The sequence below is a fragment of the Drosophila subobscura genome, chromosome O (genome assembly GCF_008121235.1).
Source record: "Drosophila subobscura isolate 14011-0131.10 chromosome O, UCBerk_Dsub_1.0, whole genome shotgun sequence".
Lineage (NCBI taxonomy): Eukaryota > Metazoa > Arthropoda > Insecta > Diptera > Drosophilidae > Drosophila > Drosophila subobscura.
The window spans coordinates 24979213-25003437 of NC_048533.1; the positions used below are offsets into that span (position 1 = coordinate 24979213).

The 24225-nt window shown below is 42.9% G+C and overlaps 1 protein-coding gene across 1 annotated transcript in view; it reads right to left on the reverse strand.

The window, feature by feature from the left end:
* The window catches only part of LOC117898180 (mucin-19), a 43306-nt gene that overhangs the window by 11305 nt on the left and 7776 nt on the right, over positions 1–24225 (reverse strand). Inside the window, exons 2-3 of the mRNA XM_034807388.1 lie at positions 332–495; positions 11–265 (exon numbers count right to left, since the gene is read on the reverse strand). Coding sequence (XP_034663279.1) covers positions 11–265; positions 332–495 — 419 coding nt within the window. The remainder of the gene's footprint in view (positions 1–10; positions 266–331; positions 496–24225) is intronic.

The following is a 24225-nucleotide window of genomic DNA, read 5'->3' on the forward strand; positions in this document are numbered from 1 at the left end:
GGATTCATACCTTATTAAGCTGGATATTGTTGGAGCCCACGAGGGTGGCATTAAGCTCGTTTCCTATGGCATTGCCTGCTCCCGCTCCCACTCCCACACCTGAGGCGGCGATGAGGCCACCACTCGTCACGCCAATGACCGTCGTGGCAGCGGCCGCCGGTGACTGCGAGGGGCTCGGCTGGAAGACAACGGTACCAGCATTAGGGCTGCCATTTGCGAACTGATGGATGGACTGTCGCCTGCCAGGCGTCGCCGCCTTGCGCTCCTATTTCGGGAAAGATTTAATGAATTAGTATGGATTGATTCTTGGATGGTTAATCCATCTATTTACGTGGTCCTGGGGATTGCTGTTGGTGTTCACTTGACTGCCACCGGCTACGAGCACCACATCCTGTGGGAACGGCGATAGCGATGGCGATGGCTGCAGACGTGGGCTAGCTGAGATCGATGGCGATGGACTGGGCGTCAGAAACGGACCCGGAGGAGACAATATTCCTGCAAAAGAAATAAAACAAACCACAATTTAATATTTACTCAACTCGCCAAAAGTTGACCCAAATTTATATGCAAATGAAATGTAATTTACACATGTACGAGTTTATATGGGAATGGTGTTGTATCTGGGATCTGCTGCAATCATTTGGTACGTGACCAAAGTGGCAACGGGCCTACCTCTCCCCTCGGATTTGGAGCAGTGCGGCTTAAACGCATTCATAATTGTCCGCCATTTCACAAAGTTGTGTATTTTACCCTTGCACAAGGTATATTTCACAACGAAGGTAAGGCAGTGCACAAGTGCAGCCGGAATTGGAAAGCATGCGGTGCATTAGCCTCACCTTTATATTAAAATACCTTGGCCTTCTCTCTCACTCTCCCGGGCACTCTTATGTTCCCTCCGCTGCCTGCCCAGCCACTCTCTTGTGTTTGAATCCCTTTGTGCAGGCACATTTAGCACATTTTCAAACACCAGCTGAGAGCCACTCACACTCCACTTCACTCTCCTCTCTCTCTCTAACACACACTCGCTCGTTCTCCAGAACCAGTTTCACATGTGTGTGTGTGTTCTTGTTTCTTTTTTTTTTGTTGAAGAGTTCTTTGCACTTCTTCATTTTCGAGTCTTCTTTCACTCACTTCTTTTGTTACGACCGAGTTTTTTCGGCCACGGGGGGCACACAGGGGTTGGGTACTCACACAATATTAGCCAAAGGCAATGGCAATGGCAATCGCAATCTTGGGGTAGCATTTAATTCAATTTGAGGCAGCGTCAGCTAAGCATTAAAATAATGCTAATGCTTTTCTTTAATCTCTCGAGTGGAATGGAATGAGTGGGACTCGCAACTACCGTTTTAAATGAGCAAGCAGTTGGACTTCTGTGTTGGGTGATTTGCTCTTGGAATTATTATTTTGTGTATATTTACGGCTCCGTTTCGTGGTGAGACATTTGTGGCCGTCCACCATATTGCGCAATAATTTGCGACTTTATCCAACTAAATGGAATTAAACGGAGCCGTCGCTGCCAGCCAAAGAGGAAGCCACAGCAGCAGGCAGTCAGACAAGGAGGTTCTACTACTGCTTCGCCTCCTTTGCTCAGCTTCCCAGGAATAATTTGCATTTGCCGTCGCCACAGCTGGAACCCAGGAAGGCGGAGAAGAAGAAGAAGAAGAAGGAGAATGTGGCAGCAGATGCAGAAGCAAAGGAACCGCAGCAGCACAAAATTGAATATAATACGCAAACAGAAAAGCTCTAACATGAATATCAAGTCGAATTCGGAAATACCCTCCATATGAACGTTATGAAAATAGTTGAGAGTAAACGGTGAAGAAAATATTTCCACTTTTGCGGAGAGGGTAGTGGAACAAGACAGAGGATAAACGAACATAAGCATGCATCAAAATCGACATCATCTCGTTCCGTTGTAAGGGGAGGGGAATGGAATGGAATACGGAGAAGGATTGCATTGGATTGGAGAGGGTTATACGAGGAGCCATCATCCATCGGCAGCATCATTATCGACAGCAAAACTAAATGCAAAAGAATTTAACAAGCGCCCTTCTCTCTCTCTCTCTCTCTCTCTCTGTGTTTCGTGTGTGTGTGTGCATCCACTGCTTGCCATTTCCCCCTTCCTTGCTCCACCACTAGTCATTTAATGCATGACTGCCCTCCCGCTGGCTGCCGCCATTCAATCCTCATTCAACCTCGTCTCGAGGAGCAAGAGATTGTGTTCTCTGTGATATATTCCTGGCCTGGCCCTTTGTTTGTTGCCTTGGTAATGTGCCAGGGGATGCAGAGGAAAGGAAATCCAAATCAAAAGCAACAGCACACCAGTGCGCGCTGTGGCACCTCCGAGGAACACTCACTCGACGGGCCGAATGTAGGAGGTGCAGGCTACTAAGCAGTGCGGATAATCTCGGCAGCAACTTGACTTTGGCAAACCGTTTTTCGTGTTTTTTGTCAGAGTGTGTCAGAGTACACAGTTTTATTTCAATTACGTAATTAGAAAACAAGCAACACTGAATCGGCAGCGGGGAGGGTTCAAAAACTATTTCAAAGATTACCCTACACTTCAATTACATAAATCTAAAACTAATATTTATCATAATTAAAGCATGGAACACACCACAGCCCTTCTGCTTTATGGCTTTCAATAGTCTCTTTATTATGGCAGACAACAGTTCCGTTAATGGCAGGCTACGCTTATACTGGGAGCAGAGATGCGCCATCGATATCTTTGACACAAACAAAAAACTCCCTTTTGTGTTCCCCTCTAATTAAACAGTTAGCCAAAGAGTGAAAGCACTAGAGACAGAAAGGAAGGAAGGAAGGGATTTAGGACGGGAGTATAGCAGAAGGAGAGACAGACACAAAGACTGAAAGGAGGAGATGGGTAGGAAGAAAGGAGAGACGAAACGACAGGCAGGGACAGACCCATGGTAATTTCCCACAAAGGCAGACCACAAACGCAACTAGCGCAGCAAAAGCGGAACGAGACGGAGAACACACAAAATAAAAAAACTAAACTAAAGCGCAACTAAAGGATAAATCGACAAACAGATACACACACAGATACAGTTACAGCTACACTCTTGCTGTGCACAGAGATACTCGAAAAACTTTTGGGCCGAGAAGCAGAGCCACAGATGAGCGCACTTTTGGCTGCCTGACATGGATAGATGCCGACTAAAATGGGTGTGTGTGTGTGTGGGGATCCATGGATCCATGGATGGATGGTTGCTGGATGCTTCACGGGAATGAGAGAATGGAGACTGCTTGCTTTTTGGTAGCCATTTGCTTGAGTGTCTGAGTGCCGCCCGCCTTTGAAGGAGAGCTTCTGCTGGGACAGAGCGAGAGCCGCGTAATATTTTGCATTTCAGTCCAGTGAGCACAGGGAGGAGTGGGAGAGTGGGTCGCAAGTCGTCGCGAGATGAATTCTATTTACACACACAGACACACTGACAGACCACTCACAGTTGCTCGTTCCTCAAGTGCAAGAGTGAGAGAGAGAGCAAAAGACTCTGTGGGGCCTGTCAAAGTCAGTAAAATTTGAGTGCTGGATAAAAGGAGATGCTGCAGCAGCAGCAAAGGTAAAGAGAGCAAGCAAAAAATATGCAAAGTGCAAGCAAAAGTTAGTGTGGCAAGTTTATTTTTTGTTTTTACTCTTTTGTGTGTGGCATTGCTATGATTCCCTCCCCCTCCTATCAATCTTTCTTGCACTTTTGGAAGGTAATTGGGTTGGATGAAATACTAAAATGTATCCCAGATTTAAAAGTTTGCCAAATAAATACAATCTTAATTAAGTGCATCTGTATTTGAGTTGAACTTTTCATTGAAATGATGCGCAATCATGCGTTAATGAGATCTATCCACATTCATAACCATTCACAATCACTCCGCGCTCTGCCGTTCCCTCTCTCACTCTCTCTCTCCCCTACTCCTCTGCTCCAGTAAATCTCATTTCACAGAGAGCACGAAAAACAGTTTATTTATATGCAAGCTTCGGACTACCCCTCTCCACCCATCACATAAGAGGACACTCCAGAGAGGCTCTACATCGTTGCCGTTGGCTACCAAAGAGGGGGAAACGGGCACGGGCACCGTATGCTCTCGCATATTTTATGCGGCGGCAAGTGTGTGTGTTTGTGTGTGTATGCGTGTTTTTCGTTGTGTATGCGTTTGTCTTTGTTGTTTCATTTATTTGGTTGACTGGCAACTCCTTTTCACCTTCTCCCTACCACCCATAATCCCCTCACAGCCAGCCTCTCCCTCGCACTCTCCTACTAAGTAGGAGATGCTGCAGAAGCAACGGCGCCGCCATCGTTGGTTTTTTATACCCTTTGGGGCTAGAGTTGCAGTTGCTATGCAATTTTGGAGAAGATGCAACTAACGAGAAAACGTCGCCAAATGTTACAAATAACATTTGGGTTGTGGAGAAGAAGAGAACTAATGTTTAAAATAATCAAAGGAATATTTTATAGAAATAGATTATTCCATTAATATTGAATTAAATCATTCAGCTAATAAACGTAAAGCGTATATAAACTTCGTTGCATGGGTTTGGCTTTTTCTGCACTCTATTTTTTTTGTTCTTGCCTGAAATTTTCATCCTGCGATTGTTGTTGTTGATTCTGTTTCTGGCTGGCTGGTTCTTCTCCTGCTCTTGCCATCCCACCCCTCTTCGCTATCCTTCTGCTTTTTCTCCTACTGATGCTGTAGCTGTTTCAGCTTCTGCCCCGTTCGTTCTATTGTCACATTTTGTAACAATGGCAGCCGTGCGCGCGAATCGGACTCGAAAAAGGACCCCGAGTAAACGACAGGCCAGAGCCGGATCCAGCAGCCACGAGCTGGAGCAGGGAGCAGGGGGAGTGTAGTAGCAGAATCATCATCATAGCAATAACAGCAAGAAGCAAAGGGGCTAGATTCGAGTGGCGAACAACTTGATACCCTTGCAAATACATTATTTTTATGGGCTATGGTTATCCGATTTGGATCAAATTTTTGCACAGAAATGTAGAAATAAATAAAAATTTATTGTCTGCAGAAAAATCAAAAGATTTTCTCCTTGCTTCTATATCTTGTAGGCTTTTGTGTGGTTCGAATTATTTCCATTTATGAGTTGGAATCAATTAGGTTGTGAAACAAATATACCCGCTAAAAAGAAGAAGAGAGTAACGAGTGTAGCTTGGAGGACTACACCGACTTTACTTTGGCGTATGAACTGTTGATGGTGTTATGGCGATATGTCGTCGCAGCCTCCTCTCCTCTCCTCCTACAACGTCTCGCGCGTTTATAAGTAGAAGCATAAAAAAAAACGTTTGTGCAGAAAAAAAAACAATGTGCCGAGGCAGGACAGAAAAGCAGAGTTCAGGACAGGATAGGACCGAGAGCCAAGGTATACACGTACATAGAGGAAGAGGGGAAGATCTATAGAGGAGAAGGCACTGTGACAGTTACAGTGGGTGGAGTGGAGTGGAGCGGTGCTCTGATGGCTGGCTCCTCATGGAGCGGATAAAAATGAAATAAAAATCGATAAGCAGAGGCACGTTTGAATGCTACCCCTACTCCTTCCTATATGTGACAATGTCCAGGAGGAAGAGAGAGGGGGAACATGTGTGTGTGTGTGCTTGTGTGCACATATACATACATACTTTTGTGTATTGTTTGGCAAATTCTTGGAAACGTGCTCCACCCTCTAAACTCCACCTCGCCTCCTCCTGCTCTTATTTCCATTCTATTTTATTTTGGATATTTTTTTCATGTCTGCTCATCTCTTCTGGTCCTCTTTTCATGTCATTAAATGCTTAATAATTCGTCGAGCAGGACCCATCTCTTTCCACCTTGACAATAATTGCAATTAAAATGTGACCAGACAGGACAGACTCTAATCCCTCTCTCTCTGTTTCCCCCACATAAAAGCTGAAAGTGAAATGTATTCCTGTCTGGGTGGGAGTCAGCTGGTGAATCATCACCATTAACCGCAACAAAATGCTTGGATTGCTTAGGAAAACTGCAGTTATAAACAATAACTGAAAGAGAACAAAGCACCTGTGCTCAAAGTTTAAGTATTGTTGCTATATTTATTCACTGTTTGGTTCTAAAATCGTTAAATCCAAGTAATTTTCTCTCACTTTAAACTCGTCTCCTTTAATTACTGTAATTCTTTAATTACTCCTTCGAGCAAGTCTCTGACAAAGGCTGACAAATATCCTGAGGAACGACAAGTGTCTACCCTCATAAATATTTTACTTTCCAACAATGGCCCAGCATTTTGCATAAAACTGCCCTCAATTGAAGACGTGTCAAAGACCTGTCAAGGGCCGCCATTGCCAATTACCTAAGTGGAGTTGTTATCACCCTAATTGATCCAATTTTGCTGCCTTCCCGCCTACACCTGGGCATGGGCTGTCTTCTCTCTGTCTATCGCAATTACGGAATATGCAGCAAAAATGATTAAATATTCATTAAATGACAGCCATGGCGACGAAATCAATCGATAGCAGGTTGTAAGTACTCCGGGGCATCGAATCAAAGTTTGCCCCCTTGGATCAAGGCTTAAACACCACACTGCAAAGTGCACAAGGTTTCTTTCTCAATGGCTAATAAAACCAGTTTGATGGAAAAGTTGTAAATGAATTGTTCATTCAGTCCATTGGGTGCCACAACCGCAATCCGAGATCTGCGACAGGTTTTTTTTATCCGTCCGACAGTCATTAACACTTCTGTGTGGATAGTCCATCAATTAAGGGGTTTCCTGTGCAGGTTTTTCATTTAGGAAATCACAAGCTTATCTGTTTCTATTTTCATCAAAATACCCGCAAAATCCAAGGAAAATAATTTTCGGAAAGACCTCTTATGTGTCGTGTGGCATTGAAATGGGTGGCTGTGGCTAGGTGGCTGTGGCTGTGGCTATGGCTGGTGTGTTGCAGTGTCGCTGCACTTTCTGCGGCTGCTGTGTGCTGCTGCGGTTTGGCGTTTGCTGCGGTTTTGGAGACCGCAGCATGAGCAGCAGCTCAAACGACAGGTCCTGTCCTGACTTCGGCATCTAATCAAAGTCGAGTTCTAACCGCAGGCAATTGAAAATCCATTATTTAGCGTAATGAACACTTTCTCAGCCATAAAACCAAAATCGGGTTCCACTTGAGCTCCCACTCTCTCCCACTCCCCACACTTCACATGTCACACCCGCAATAAAAGGCAATCCCTGAAATCACACCAGCAACAAGAACAACAACAGCCAGCCAGCCAGCCAGCGAACACCCGAAGGCAACATCAAATGTATCTAATGGATACCACACCAGTCCCCGTCGACAGCTGTGGCCAAGTATCTAATGGTTACCTAGTACTACTTCTTGCCCCGGGGGCAGCCACATCCACATCCAGAGACCCAAAAGGTGCCACACAATCTCTCTGTCTCTCTCACTCTCTCTTTCGCTCTACCTCGAATGGGAGCGTGTAAGCCAACAGCCCACCAACGTTGAAACACACACGAAAAAATTTGTATCTATATCCTATTTGTTTTTGCCTGCGAAAGAAGTGGGCAAAGGTGAGGGGATGAGTGGGGGAGTTGGGCTTTTATAGGGTCACACGAGCGCGCATTTCTTCACAATTTACGTCGTCGTCGTCGTCCGTCGTCATCGGCATTCTCTTTCATTCTTAATGTTGTTGTTGTTGCTGCTGCTCTTCCGACCGTTTTGATATCTGCATCGGTGTGTGTGTGTGTGTGTGGAATCTATGCGTGTGTGTATATTGACGTATCTCTGCGAGTTCTGTGTGCGTGTGTGTGTGTGCCCCAAAGACGTGCGCTTTACACTTCTGGAGCCCCCAAAACATCATTTGCACGCGTGCTCTTTCCGCTCTTCTCTTGATGAGGTTATGAGAGGGGGCAGGCTGTGTTTCGGGGGTGTGTATGCATGGGGGGAGGCACATGCCCAGTGGCATCTTCTTGGGGATACTCACTAAATATTTGCGGATAAATGGTGAAAATTTTGACTGCTTTTTATGCACTGCACTACGGTGAAGAAGAAGGATACAACAAATTGATGCAAATTAAACTTGAGGCGCGTTCCGCTTTCGAGTGATTTGACTTTGAATTTTCTTTATGCAGTTTCCACTTTGCCTCACGCTCTACTCTCTTTCTTTTTCACTTTCACACGCACACACACAGAAGACTTTATGTGCCCGTAACTCCAGAAAAACAGTCCATTAATTCGATTCCCGTTAATAAGAGCGTGCGAGCGAGCGAGCGAGATGACAAGTTAATTGCTGGCGACGGGAGAAAGGACACTCGACGACGACAATCATCATTCAGGGCGACCCCGGCACGTACGTAAGACTAGTCGCGCCTCGCACTGCACTCGGCATTTTTATATCCCGTTAGCATTTTTGGGGCTCTCGCTGTCTTCGGGGCGGCAGGCAGCACTCACTTCACTCGCTTTTTGCGTCCTCGTGGCTGTGTGCTTCGCGCGCGCGACTCCAAGAATGAGAACAACAAAACTCGGCGGGCGCTCAAACCGAAAGAAACGACACAGAAAAAAAATAAAACCAAAAACAACAGAGCGGCGGTCACACTGGCAGAATACAATAATAACAAGAAGAGCGAGAGAGCGCGGCGAGAGTACAAAGAGAGAGCATGTCGAGAGAGCGGAGCAGCAGCCACAGCGAGAGGAGCTTCAAGTACAAAGCCATCACAAAAAAAATCGAAACTAAAAACGATTCGGAAAGGAAGCAGGCGACGTGTGCGGTGCACCAAACACGTAAAATCACTTAGAGACCCAGAACAAATAGTTGGGTGCTCTCTGGGGGCAGAGAACGGAAGCCAGGGGGCGGCAACAAAGGATAGTGACAGCGTTGCCAGATAGACTCCATCCCGATTGACAGGACATTTGTGATAACAGGTGGTAGCACTGTGCACTGATAAGGGTATAGCTGTAACAGCGGATACGAAGGATACCTCCCATGGGGCGGCGGGAAGATGCAAGCTGTGCAATCTATTTAATGTGACCAGCGTTTGGGTTGGGGGAAAATGTTCTGATTAATTTATGCAACCAAAAGAAGACCATAAATAAATCAACCAAAATGGGGTCTAAAATAATTAGGTATTTGAGAGCTCGAAAAAGATCAAATGGCAGAATTACCCCGCTGCCGTCCATAAATATTATTTTTACATGCAAGACCACCTCCCGGGGCAGTAGCTTTTCCCCATCAAAGTTCATCAACTTAATTTCCCTGCTCTTTCTCTCTTCAAACTTTTTTCTCCACACTTTTCGACGCCTCCTGTCACGACTATTTCCTGCGCCACCTAGCGGGCACTTTATGGCGCTATAAGCTATAATAATAATCAACAATAACAACAGCAACAACAGCCACATAAAGGTTAGCCGACACAAACTTCTGCCCCCACCTCCTGAAACACGTGAGCATCGTGAGAATAGAGAGCCGAACTCAAGTCGGAGAGCGGAGCGGCTCTCTTATGCGCAGCCACCAACTGCAGCAAGCAGCAACAACTAACGAGCCAGCGAGAGAGAGCGGCCCACACACAAAAAAGCAACCCTGGATGTTCGTCGTGTGTAGTACAGCAATAACAAAAATACAGGCAGCAAGCAGTGCGAACAATGGACATGAATCAAAATATGGATATGGATTATATTATGGAGGGTAAAAATGGGGCACACACTCCCAACAAACACACATACAAATGCAGGAGGAAAAAGGACGCTGAGGGTACCCCAGAGAGTAGCATATTTTTTCCGCCGGAAAAACTGCAGCCACATTTTTACAATTTACTGCCAAAAGCAATTTCCATTCTCCTCCACAAAAGAGGTACAGGGAGAAATCAATTTGCAAAAACCTGCTACTAAAATCGAGGGGGTTTACAAACAAATGTATATTTTATGGTGCTTTTTGCCAATAAAATGACTAACTAACCATCGAATTCGATTCGATTCCCCATATGCACACAAACACACACCCTTCTGTGATTGTTGAGTAAATACATATTTCCCCGCTCAATCAAAATACAATTAACATTCATGCATTTGTTTACAGAGGTAGTCTTTTTTTCCTACTACCACGAGTACTTCTAATAAACAAAACTTATTTGGAATAATGGAAATAAATCAGTAGAGGTATAGAGAGGAGTCAAAGAAACAGACTGCAGGAGCCATTTTTCGTCCACGTTTTATTCATTAGAAAACCGATAACGGTTGGATCGGATTTTCTTTTTTGTGTTTCAATTATTTTAGTTGATTTTTCACTTATTAGCTTGATGCTCTGTGTAGACTGTTCAACAATTCTGACAAGTGTAGAACAATAATTGTATCTAAAATAGCATCAAAAGATTCTTGAACCCAAAATCTATCTTTCCCTACATTTCGTTGAGGTATTTGTTCTGCTAAATGGATGATAAAAACGTATCGGTAACTCTCAAGCCTATACCCATGTATACTTGTATGAACGCACAGGTACGCACATCTACATATTCGTGTATCTTGTATCTTTTAGCATTAACATTAACAGCGAATGACAAACCACAAATCAAAAGGAAAAATGTCTCTCGTGAGAGTCACAAAATCAAAGCACCAGATGATGCTGCAGAAAAAGGAGTAAAGCCGAAAGAACAGAGGGAGAGAGTGGGTATCATGTCATTAACAATTTGTTGGCTTTCTGTTTTGTTTTTCTTTCAATGGCTACTCCACAAGATTGGCATGGGCAGTAGGCCTTTATTTGGTGGGGAAGTACCTGTAGAATTCCAAGATGGAATGTCCAACCTTTACCCAAAACAATGCAACAGAAAAGCTATAAAGCTACAAAGTGTCAAATCGAGTATAAAATCTGGTTAGCTGTCCATCAATTGAAATAAAAGGTTTGCACTCTCTCAACTCCCACTCTGCTCCTCCAGCTGCTGCAGTTCTTTCACTATTTTTGCAAAAATATTCCATATATCCAGCCGACAGTCGCCAGAATCGTAATTGAGTTAATAGCAGACGACTGATAGCCCCAGAATTTGATAACAGAAACACCAAAATTCTCTTTTTGCAGCAGGAAGGAAAATGTTTGTTATTTTAGTTATCGAATGGGGGAGAGTTTTTGATTGAATTAAAAAAGTTAGAGGAATATCAGTCATTCATTCGCTGTGAGCCTCATTCCTGCCCATTCGTTGCACACATACTACAAATTCGAAATCTAAATCCATTCAAATCAAATCATCATCATCATCATTCTCGCTGGTTCGTTCGTTTATGTGGTGCAGAGGGGCAGGCAGGGCAATTAATGCGATGGAAAAATTGCACTCGAAATCACGATTGAGAGGAGGTCCCGTCGCTGAAGCTGAGCTGCTGCGAAATTGCTGTGAAATTGAGATTTCCTACTTAGTACAATTAAAATTAACTTTCAAATGAAATCGTTAAAAATTGACGGGGCATTAGGGGTGACGTGACCCCATGAGAGACAGGGATTGACCAACGCAACACACAACTCCGTGTGGGCCATACTCGTAATAAAATTAAGGGCAGACCTCTATAAAATCAAAACCATTCCACACTCACACAAGCCTCAAGCCTCTGTGCTATGCTCTCAAGTAGTCCTCTCCCTCCCTGCAGAGTGCGGCGCAATCAATTTGTCGACTAATTGACATACATCAGAGCAGTGAAGTGTGCTTAAAGCGCAATGAGAAATTATATTTTTAGCCTGGCAGCGTCTACCAGTCCCCCTCACCCCGTAAGCAGTGCCCGCAAAAGCAGGGCTAGTGCCGGCAGCAGAATCAGTGCCAGCAGGGGCGCTGGCTAGTAGTTCACTGAATGGCGACGGCGGATGGAAAATGGAATTAACATGCAAACACTTTATTAAAGTGAGAAAGAAGGGAGACATATCCAGACAGACAGGCAGGCAGGCGAGCAGAAATAGATAGGGGGAGAGAAGTAAACAAAATCAGAAGTTAACTGCAAAAACTTCTCATAAATTAACCACAAAATCAGAGCTGAGATTTAAATACGAGAAGTTCTCTAATTGGCAAGTTAAAAATGTAAAATTTGTTCTTTTACTAACTAAATGATGGGAATCATGGTAATTTCATAAGTTCCTTCCTTAAGAATGATATCCTGTGTTCATTTCAAGTCACTAAATGCACTTTTTAATAGCAGCATCTATTTATAGTCGACGTGAGAGTTTGATGTACTCATTTTCCATTGAGCCGTAGATCCTATTGCCACTTGCCCCTTCTTCACTCTCTTCTCCTATGCCAGCTTCCATTTACACTTCCACTCCACTTCCCTCATTCGGATGGATGCATGTCGGTAGGTTGGATATTCCCTGGACTGTCTGTCTGTCTTTTTCTCTGTCACTGAACATATGGCGGAGATAATTAGTTTGCTTCTCTCTCTCCTAACCGCCTTGCCGATTCCTTGCGGATTCCTCTTCTTGTTCTCACTCTCTTTGAGAAATGAGCACAATTGCAGTTTGTTTCACATTTCCACAATCGCGGCGGCAGCAGCGCCGTCGCCGTTCGTTTGGATTGCATTTGAGTCTGCAGCTGCCGTCTCCATTAATTAATTCCTTTGAATGCATACACACAAACACACCTCCACATGAACACAATCTCTCCCACACTCTGGCTGTCTCTCTCTCTCTCTCTCTCTTTCAGAGCAGACACCGAGTCTGGTCTACCGTGAGCGTGAATCATACAGTGGGGGACAACGAAATGGGAAACTAAAATCGGTGTTTACATTTAGGCATTAGGTCGTTGATTTGCTGCTCGAATTTCCCCCATAAGGGAATGACATCATTCGCATTCTGCTGGAAATAAGTTTACTTCGTAATTGAGCATTCGATATAACAGTGCCATCAAATCGGTATCCTATTTCTCTGTCCGCCACTGTATGTGTTTGCTCATATGACCGTACGTCTATCGGGTTTATTTGTTTTATGTTGTGTAATATATCAAAATGGAAGATAGAGAGATGATGGCCAGCAAATGCGAATTGTATTTAATAAATAAATACATAAAATGTGCATAAATACGAAACTACAGAAATATGGCAACAACCATGACATTATTTGCACTGAAATTCATTAGTGCCGATTGAGCATCCCTCTCCCTCGAGCGCTCTCTCCCAGGGCTCTCTTCACTGGAGCTTTACTCTCACTCAAAAATTTATTGATAGTCGCTTGTAACGGTTAATCGATATCTGATGTTGATCTCCATCTATCGTTGCAGTAACTGCAATTAGGATTATACATTTTATCTGCACATTCCTTGCTTTGTTTTAATTTATTCTAAATTATTTATGACATGTTGTAGGTGTGTTTGCATTTGAGTTGCAGCCTCTTCAAAGCATCATTATACAACGCACACACAGACACAGAGGACACAAACACACTCTTCAGTCAAGTGGGAGGGGAGAGTGAGAGAGAGCGATACGAGACTAGACAGCAGACAGATGAGCTGCAAGGATGGAAGGACCGATGAGGATAGAGAGCGGAGGAGCGGACGACTCCTTCTCTCCTCTGTTTGTGGTTTCCAGTTTCATCTACAAGCACCTGCTTGACATGCAATAACTTGACACTTGAGACCGAAACTGAAACATATTTTCTGTTTCACACACCTTACGCACACACTCCCCCCTCTCACTGTGGTGTGATTATCTGTCCACAAAACTCCATGACTCACTCTCTCTCTTTCTGCCTTTAGTTTTGTTTGATTATGCTGATTACAACAAAATATTATGGAACTTTTTTTGTCGATTGCACTTTCTCGTACTGCTTCTTTTCGTTCTCCCATACTGCTTGTTCCTGGTCACTGCGTGCTTTACAGTAGCATACGGTTTGATCTTTGACGGAGCATACCGTGTGCTTTCTCTGCTGCTGTCTCACTGCCTATTTCTGCTACTGTTCCCTGTTCCCAGTGTTTTTATACATAATTATTTTATACTTGTTTCTACTTCTCTTTCGACTGCTGGTTTAACATTTGTTTGCACTTGACATTAGCAAAGTCATAACAAAAATGTTCCTACACTGCACACGACCACCTTACCCACCAACAACAATAATAAAAGATGAAAAAAAGAAACGACTGGAGTAACTGTAGAAAAAAGAAACCAATGTACTTGCATCTGTGGTATACCCTTTAAACTCTCTTTTGAAAACATTTTTCAACGAAAGTTTTTTAGAAAAATGTAAAATATATGAAAATAATAAAGGCATTGGCAAACTCGAATCAAAACGACGGCAAAAGACCGTCGCTTATGTGCTCCAAAATCCAACTACTCTCGTGAAAGGGTATCTAGATACATTGAAGGGGCTTAAACAAATTGCTGCCCCAGCACTTGCCACAGTCTAAAGCACTTCAGACAGAAACAGACAGCGAGACAGCAAGAGGGACAGACAGACAGAGAGAGGCCTACAACAAAACGGTAAAATTGTCATTTACAAACGCCAAACGCGTGCAATACACACACACATACACACAGACGGACACTCACAGGTGGGAAGGTAGAGGAGCAGGCAGTGGAATAGAACTCGTAAAAAGCAGCGAAAAAAAACAAGCTACGGCGAACACGTGAGAGTCAACGAACTGGAACACCCCACACAAACACACGCACACACACACGCGAAACCTGGAACGACATGGAGAGCAGCCCCTCTGTATCCCCTCTAAAGCCCAGAGCCCATCCATCCACTGACTTTTGACGGCGACTGTCTGGCCGACAAAAGCCACAAAAAGGGTCTAAATTGCATGAACAACAGGTCGTCCGGCAAAGAGAGGGTGGGAGGGAGTCTGAAACGGTAAACGGTAATACCCATGACCATCCAGCAATTCCACCCCATCCCACTCCTACGAGCAACCCATGTGGCGGCTGCCACACATTCCCGTTAATTTGTTATTGTCGCACAATTTGCGACAGCCAAAAGTCTGAAAAGGCAGAGCCCAGCGAGCTCCTCGGAAATCCCCCGAAATGGCCATTCAATATAATCAACTCTCAAATTACTGCTCGCTCGCTCCCTCCGTCACCACCCAGATAGGAGATCAAATGGCAATGTTCTTTCGAATTTTGGCCAATTGAATTTGGGGCTTAAGGCCCGCCCCCCTCCTGGAAAATGGCTCGATTTTATGGCTACCCCAGAAAGAAAAAAAGGGTCAAAGTGCATAAAAAGGTTTAAAAGGATATAATATCTGAGATATGATTTTCAATTGACTGACTGACAGATTTTCCATCAATTTGCTTGTGGAAACTCCTAAAATAAATATTTCTATTGAGAATGTCTTGTCGGTTTAATGGAATTATCATTCATTGAGCAATCATCCATTCAACTTTTCAATCATTGACTTTTCATCCATAGAATTATCATTTATTGAAGTATCATTTCCATTCACTGACTTATCATCCATTGAATTTGTTGTCATTGAATTATCAATTCTTCAATAATCTTATGATTGAATTATAAGCCATTAAATGACAAACACCTTTGCCATTCCATAATTAAGCTTTACATTCGTTAAGTTAATAAATTAAATAAGATATCTGTGTCTCTGATTCGATTATTGATTATTTTACAAGTGTTTACGTTCGATTTAAATGCTTTGGTTATAGGATTATAACCTATAATCGATTATGATATCAATAAAACCTCTTTCAGTCGCTAAACAAGTGTTTTATTCTTCTGTTATTTTCAGCTGCTATTAAAAGTTCTCCCCAATTTCTGATGGTTTGCAAAGAAAAGACTCCCGTTGCACTCCCATATCCATTACACGCAGACCCAGGCCAAGCTTTCATTCCACCCGCTGCCTCCACCCGATTATGTTTCATTTCCAAGAAATGAAGAACAGAATTTAATGGACAATTTTATTTTGGTTTTATTCTTTGGACAGATTGGACTGGCCCTCTCTCTCTCACTCTCGGCGTCTGCAGCATTACGGGGGCGGCCTTTTGGTACGTGTACGCTTTATGGCCAATACGTGTTCCGCCCGACAATGAGGAATGAATTTGTGTGGCGGCTTTTTTTCTTCTCCTTCAGGGCTTCTGAATCGCCATCGAAAGAACCTTTCGAGTGTTGGGGGAGTAGAAATATCTAGTAGCAGCCCTTTCAACAATCATTCAATCATTCACTCAATTGATGGGGCCAGGCAGGCTGTAGCATGCCCCAGACATCAAAGGAACTTCCAGGGAATGGGGAGCAGGGGATTGCCGCCTGATGGGCTGGACGGTTGGTTAGACGCTCTCCGTTACTCCTCTCCTCTAAGCACCATCGAGCCGTGTAATTAGATTGTCACACTGAAGTGGCCCCTCGGTCTGGAGGCACATACATTTTTTCCATGGCCAATCTCTATTTCCAGTTCCAGTTCCCATTCCCTCCCCTAGAAGTCCGACTATTATCCTCGCTTGAGAGCATTCCATTCCCTGTCGATTCCCACACAGATACAATTTTTGTTTGTTATTTTTCTCTCACATTTCATCGACAGCAAACACAAAAAAAAAGGGTTTCGATTCAGTCGCGTGTCTTGGGCTTTTTCGTACTTATTTGTGTATCTTTTTGTTGTTGTTGATGGTTCGAGTGTCATATGTCCGACGTATCTGTATCTGAGAGTGTGCAGGGGCAGATGAGGCTTGTCCGCTTGGTTATTAATTAAATGTTGGCTCTCCAAATAAATGCAAATAATTTGCATTTTCAGCTCTCTTTGTGGACACGAACCGCAGACAGTCCTGGGGGCGCTCCCACGTGCAGGGGGGAGGATATAACACTGGATGAACTTCTATCTGGTCAGTCCTTTATCCTTGCATCCCTGCATCCGTATCTCTGGGTGTGTGTTTGCTTTTATAGGTGCGTAATCTGGGTGTGCGTGTGTATGCCTCGGCTGCTCTGTGCATCTTTCGTGGGTGCGTAATCTGTGTGTATCTTTATCTGTGCGTACATGTGTGTTTTTGTTGAATATCTCTTGCAGTCCGTGTGCATATCCGTAACTTTGCTGTGGACACACGGAGGAGTAATTGCAAAATGCCATATGACAAGCGCACAAAGATACAGATACAGCATAAAGGGTACAAACATATTTTCGTGAACAAACAATAAGAGCAATTGCACATCCTATACAAATAGATACAAGTACAACATGTGCCCTGCGGAGGATACATATGTACAGATTCAGATTCGGTGACTAGAAGAGGTGCAAAAAGAGAGGAGTGTAGAAAAGGGAGAGTCGCGGGGGGATAAAGGCAGAGTAAAGTTTCATTAAAGGGATTAAGAGATTAATTTTATATCTGAAAAATGGATTAAAGATCTAACAGTTTATTCCTACTTTAGGAGTAATTTTTATGTAAAGGAAGCTGGAACGTATTATAAGGTATCCCTGAAAGAAAGCCAAACTAAAAGTGCAAACCAATATGTCTAAATAACATTTTAATTTCCAAATTCTAATTAAGATTTCGTGTTTATCTACAAGAAAACATAACATCCTCCTCTCTGCTGAGGTCCAAACTGGCAGTCGATTGCCTTTGGCGAGACTACGAATATAATAATTGACAATCTTTGAATTTTCTCCCTGTGACTGCTGATTTCTTTGCATTTAGAAACTGTCACAAAACCCTGTGCCAACTTGTTGTTGTTTCTGTCTGCCACACTTTGATTTTATCGTCTAGAGTTTATTTTCATATACTTTCTGGCTGCCATTTGTCTCCGTCTGCGTGTACGACTCCTCCAGCGTTTCATATTCGATGTCGGGCAGCAAGGAAGAAGGTGGAAAATTCCTTAAGACTTTTGCACGTTTTTCAATCTCAGCAGCAGCGAGACAGACCATGAAGTGGGTATGAGGAGCAGGAGGTGTCTGCCACACAGACAGACCCATGGACTGTCCGTCGAAATGTTTGTCAGTTTTATGTTTAGTTAAAAGACGGAGACACTCGGCAGGGAAAATTGGGTGATTCAGCATCAATTGGGGGAGCAAATAAAAGAGAAAATTCATAAATTGAGTAATAAATAATTTCCCAGAAAACCCTCACGAAGGTGGAGTGAGGTGCTATGTCTGGAAAGGACTTGATGACGCGGCTTCCAATGCAGATACCGATTTCGTTTCAAGAGAAGAAAATATTGTAAACATTGAAACTCAAATGATGAAATTACAAGACTCTGGTTTGAAATGAGATATTAGATATTTTCTAAATCAATTTTCAGCACTGGCAGCTATTTCCAAAAACCTGTTTGGATTGGGATATGCCACAAACAATAGTCAGCAGAATGCACAAAATTATTAATTATTCGCCTGCCATAACAACGCGAATCTGTGGAATGTATCTGTAACTGAAAACAGAACATTTCTGTCTGTTGTTCAATTTATGGCCATCCCAAACATCAAAATCAAAAGCGAGAATCATATGTATACTGTTTGTACATATTTCCACTGACCCTTTTGTCGAGTGGCCAATTAGGGAGCAAAATATCTACTAATCCGATTAGCAGGAGATGGAATGGACATTCAATGAATAGGGAGGGCGTAATATACACAGATATCTCTGTATGTATCACAGCTCCGTACAGAAAGTCCACTCATTTTAATTGCTGTACCGGGGGTATCTATGACAACACTTTATGGAAATTTGAAAGGCACAGAGTCCAGAACTGTAGCAGAGGTTAAACGCTGCCTTTAAGTCCAGAACTCTGGCAGCGGTTCAACTCTGCTTTTAAGTCCAGAACTCTTTTCCCTTTGAACTGGAAGACCCAATTTATATTTAAATATGTTTCCCTTCCTTCTTGTCCTTAAATTAATTAACCCTTTAATGATCTCAAAAGTATTGATATACATATGTACCTTAATCTTGGCCACCAAAACATCTATGAATATTGCATGTTATACCATCTCAAAACCTTGACCAAACGTTTACAAACAAATTGCTGGCACACATCGCAACACAAAAAGAAAACATTACACAAAACGAAGCAAAATCGGGGCACAATTTTTGGCAATTAATTCCCTTCCCCTGCTCAATGGGTTGTCAGGTCAAGTGGGTGGCAGGGCAGAGAAGGACAGAAATGCTGACAGCCATGAAACAAAAATGTTGTAGTTGGCCTATTAAAAGTCAGCAAAAATAGAACGGGCCGCCAGTGTAAGAGCCAAATACCCAAAAATACAAAAAAAAAAAACCGTTTACAAATTTATTATTTATCATTTTTCAGTTTCTTTTTCTTTTTTTGTTTTACGCGCAGAAAAAGTTAAAAATACATTTACGCCTCAGGCCCATTCATGTTTGATCCAAAATGAGAGGGCGGCAAAAACACAGAAATATTACATTGCATCGAATAAATATCAAAATTCCAATGAAGCAATGCGGGGTACATCATTTTTGAAGATAAAACATTCGAATTTATTTATTAAATTTTGAAATTCAGTAAAAACGCTGCATCTTTATGGGCAGTATGGTGAAGTAAAACTCCTAGCTCTCTATCGAATCCGCGCTAATTGTCCGAAACTCAACTTTGATAATAATTTCGTTGCCTGAGAGGGGAAGGGTAACTGATGAGGGCTTCTACTGTGGGTTCATTGCCACGACATGCAAAGTAATCATTTATTTTGGGGCCTAAATTATATTAGCGAAATGAGCAAAAACAAACAGAAACACACAAAAAATCCAAAGCAGAAAGTGGGAAGCCCGAAAGCAGAAAGTTAACGGGGGGAAATCCACGCCGTGTGGTATTGCTTTTGTTGTAAGTAAAGGTATCAACAGAACAGCAAAAGGTTTCGACTGCGTATATAACTGTTTTGTTTCGGACGGGGGGCCCTATAAATATTAGGGTAATTATTTTTTTTTTCTTTGTAACCCACAAATGTCAAAGCACTACACGGGTGTACATGTGTGCATGCAATGCATGCGTGTGTGTTCGTGTGTGTGTACTCGAAGCAATTTCTCAAAGCTCTTTCTCTCTCTCCCTAAACCGCCCAAAGCCCAACGCTCCACCACATGTACCTGTCGTCTCCCTCTCTCGCTCTCTCCGTCTCTACTGCTTTTCTGCTATATGTTTACACAGTAGACACTCGTTTTTGGAGTACATCTGATACCATTTATGGAGATATAATAATAGCAAAAATCAAGTATTTATCATTCCATTTCGTCAATTTATGACCAATAAAATTTGACAAATTGGTAACACATTTTTATCCACCCAATTGTGTGTGCCAAATGGCATTTCCAATAAACAATTAACAATCCATTGACACTTCAATATATTTATGTATGCTTTAATTATAAGCAGTCCATGCAAAGGGGTGCACTTCTTCCATTTATCTAGCATTCACTGTATTAGTAATTCCATTTGATGGCTATTTGTTGCTGTTCTGCTTGCTCTTTTCCCTGTCTGCAGCTCTAGGGCGAGAGGAGAGGGAGCGGCTTACGACGGGCGGTTCTGCTTGGCAGCGTAGATAGAGAGCAAAGGGTATGTATGGGAGATAGAGAGAGAGTTTGGCCGGTGGTTCGCCCAGTTGGTCGCGCTTTGATTGCTTTGTGTCATTCCGTTCTCCAAGGGGGCCAAACGGTTCAGTTGAGCCGACTTTTAGTTTGAGTTTGAGTTTAGTTGAGTGACAATTCTCCACTATACCCACTCTCTCTATCCGGCTTGTGTGGGTTCCTTTGGGTGGCCATGCCTTGCGTATTACGTAGGAAATTAGTTTTAATCCACTTCCTTCTCAAACCCTCTACTTCTATCGTTCGTTCTTTTGACATCTACTTGGATACTTTGCTCTTGGTTTTTATGTAGCCATTTTGTGGCCCTTAAAAAATTGCATCATTAATAAATAAGAAGCTATCTTTCAGCTACGGTAGGAACACGGGATGGATAAGAGTATCCCTTTCCGGCTTTGGTGTCCAGTTGTCAATTAGTCTGTCACGTGCGCAGGCTGTACATCATTTGGAAATCTCTTTCTGAAGAAGCAACAAAATCTACCCATAATTACGTGCCCCCTTCTTTCTCTTTTCCAACCCAATTAAACGTTGAGTAACTTCCGTGAAGGTCGTTAAACCCGAGAGCTACTTGAGGAGATTGCTGAGATTAAGATTTACCATTTTCCATAAGAACAATATTCTCCATATCCAGCTACGAGTAAGGTTCTCGTTGTGGGGGATAACTATGAATTTTATGTACCTGAAATGACAAGGAAAAAACAAATTGGATTATTAAGAATTTTTTAACAATGATCATATTTTGCCAATAAATATATTTGATTATTTATTTACAGATTAAATACGTTAATTATGGAATGAAAAATCCTATCGACTTTCGATGATCATCTGTCTGCACACAATCTGAAATTTCCCACATTAAATGGGAAATAATTGTGCCCATCAAAGCACATAAACAAGAGCGAGCGCTGCTGCCGCCTGACATGAGGCTTGACGAGTGGTCAAAGAGAAGAGGCAGAGAGGTTAAGAGCAGAGCAGGTAGACAGAAGAGCACAACAACAACAACAGCAACAACAACCACAATAAGTTCTGCTAAGCAACAGAAACAAAGAGATAGACGAAGACAGACACTAGCGATTCTTTCGTAACGAATGAAATATCCTCAAAAGTGAAGCAAATTACCTTTTTAGATGCGCTTCAGTGGCAAAGGCAAAAGGTGGGAGACACAGAGAGTGCTTGGAGCATGGTAGAATTACTAATAGGTAACGGATTCACCACAGTGCTTCTCATTCGAGGCCGGTAAATCTTGTCAGTCGTTTGCCAAACGTCGACGAAAGAGGTTGTGTAGCGCACGAATTTTTTCATTGTCTTCTTCTTCTTTTTCTTCATTGCTTACGAATGAAGGCGTAAGTGAAAGACAATGAAATTAAGTACTGTACATGCAAGTACTTTTTTATTTTGGATGTATTTTTTATTTTTAGAAATGAAAATGTCTGCAAAATATTGTTTGCTGTGCCGATCCAAAACTTTGCATGGAAGTATTTTAGCTCCATTATTTAGCTCATTTATTATCGAACATCTTTTCTTTGCTGTCAGCAGAAACAATAAAAACGAAGAGTGCAGAACGTAAAACGTTTGCTATCTGCTAGAGAGAGATAGCTTGCCTCTCTGAGAGCTGAGAGAGCGTGGTGAATAAGCTTATGGGCCTGCACTCAGCTGACGACGTTACCTATTAGTAATTCTACCATGGCTTGGAGAACGAACCTGCGAAGAAGGTGGTCCAGTAAATGTGTATAACCTCATCTCGCTGGTTTATCTGTCAATCTTGCTCTCCGTCTCGGTCGCTCTCTCCACGCACTCCCCGCCACCCACCCTCGACGCTTTCTTTGCCTATGCAAACACAATGAGCGGCCAAATGACAGATACACATACACACACACGTACCACGCAACATGCAAACATAGACCCAAGCAGCAGAAGAGTAGAAAGAAGAAGATCCAACAACAACAACAGCAGCAGCAGCAGCAGCAGCAAACAATGGGAAATATGTTTCAGGTTGTGTGTGTGTGACGTCAGCTAATGGATGAGCTTTGCTCTCCGCTGGTCTTTGCTCTTCTTTTTTGTCTGCTTTCCCCCCTGTCCCATCACGACTCATTCGCATGCAAGAGAGATGATGGCCATCGGCAAAATTCAGTTTGAAATTCCAACGCAAAGCGCAATATGCAGAGCGAGATGAATATATATACATATGTATGTATGTACATATGTATGTTGTATGTGTGCACATGCATGCATGCACAGCCATCTACACAATCAAATGGCAATGTTTTCATACCCTTTTTGATAGGAGGGTATATGTAATTTGGATATCAAGTGGCTAACCTACAGAAAAGAGAGTTAATAAATAAGGAACACTATAATTAACTTCCAACTCCTTTATCTATGCACTTTAGTAATAATCGGCTTTCAAAGGGTAAGTCATGAGTCGAATCCTTCTATCTTCTTTGTTTGTTTGTTATTCAGACGCAGTTGGCAATGCTTTGATGGCTGTAAATTGGCCAAATCTTTTGAGTATGGAGAGATGGAGAATGTAATCTCGAATCTCCGCTCGCATCATATTCTCGCTCTCCTTATTTCTCCTCCCCATGCGAGTGTACAAGTACACATTTCACAATTAAAACTTTTTCATGGTTGCATTCAATCTCAGGCTCTTCTCGGACATCATCCCCATCAATCTGCTCAATTTCGGGCTAGTGGAAGACAGGCAACAGGGCACCGAGGGAACCATCAATCTGCTGATGGACAGCATTGGCCACATTCTTACAACAGGTAATAGAGTTTTGCTTCTACCAAATGCCTGAAAATTGCCATGCTCAAAGGAGCATCTAACACACAGCACGGTGCATGGTGTGAGGTGCACGCAGACCGGGGGGCAGGGAAGTGCAGGGTGTAAGTGGTTCGGGCCAATTTTTGTAGCCTGCAATTTTTGTTGTTGCGGTAGACAGACAAAGACAAGAGAAGACCATGCGATGCGATGCGATGATGCTACCTGTATATCCCCAACCTGTATGTGTGTGTGAATAAGACGAAGCCTGTTATCCTTTTACGTGTGTTTGTCTCAGAATAGTGTGTGGCTTTCGTATTCTCTCTTTCTCTCTCTATCTCTCTTTGAGTTCTGTGTGTGTGCACTTGGCTTTTGTTTGGTTCATTGTTCTTGATTGAACTGCTTGGAAGATTAGGAAGAGAGAGGAGTGCGAGTCGGGTGTCTCTTCTGGCTGTGTGGCTGCTGCTGCTGTTGCTGCTGCTGGTGCTGTCTGATATGCCCAGCAGGTATTGTTTAGATTACATAAAACTCCCAAGAACAGCAACAGCGACGGCAGATGGTTTCGGCTACTCCTCTTCATTCTCCTCTCTTAGTTCTGATTGTGTTTTGTGTGTGTTTCCGTTGTTTTTGTAATCATTATCGACCATTACACGTTTTGTTTTGCTGCAGCTGCCTGTCTGCTGTCTACTATTATTATTATCTTTGCTATTTTTTGCACTTTCGTTAATTTGCTAATTAAGGAGTCGTCCCGCTTAGCGGTAATTGATTGATGGTGTGGCTACCTGATCTAAAAAAGCACATTCATAGATGGGGAAGACAGAGATGCAGGGTGTGACACCCACTCAAGAGAGTGTTCTGTGTGTGTGTGTGTTTTGAGTGACCTCGAAATAGATTACTCGTTAAACGGTTTCATAGATGAGTGGAGGCGAATCATCACTACACTCTCTACTCCTCTCCTCTGATCGTCCTAGTGCCGCCCTTGACAACGTGTCTGATTTCCACAAAGTGAAAACTGACTGTAATTGGATTATG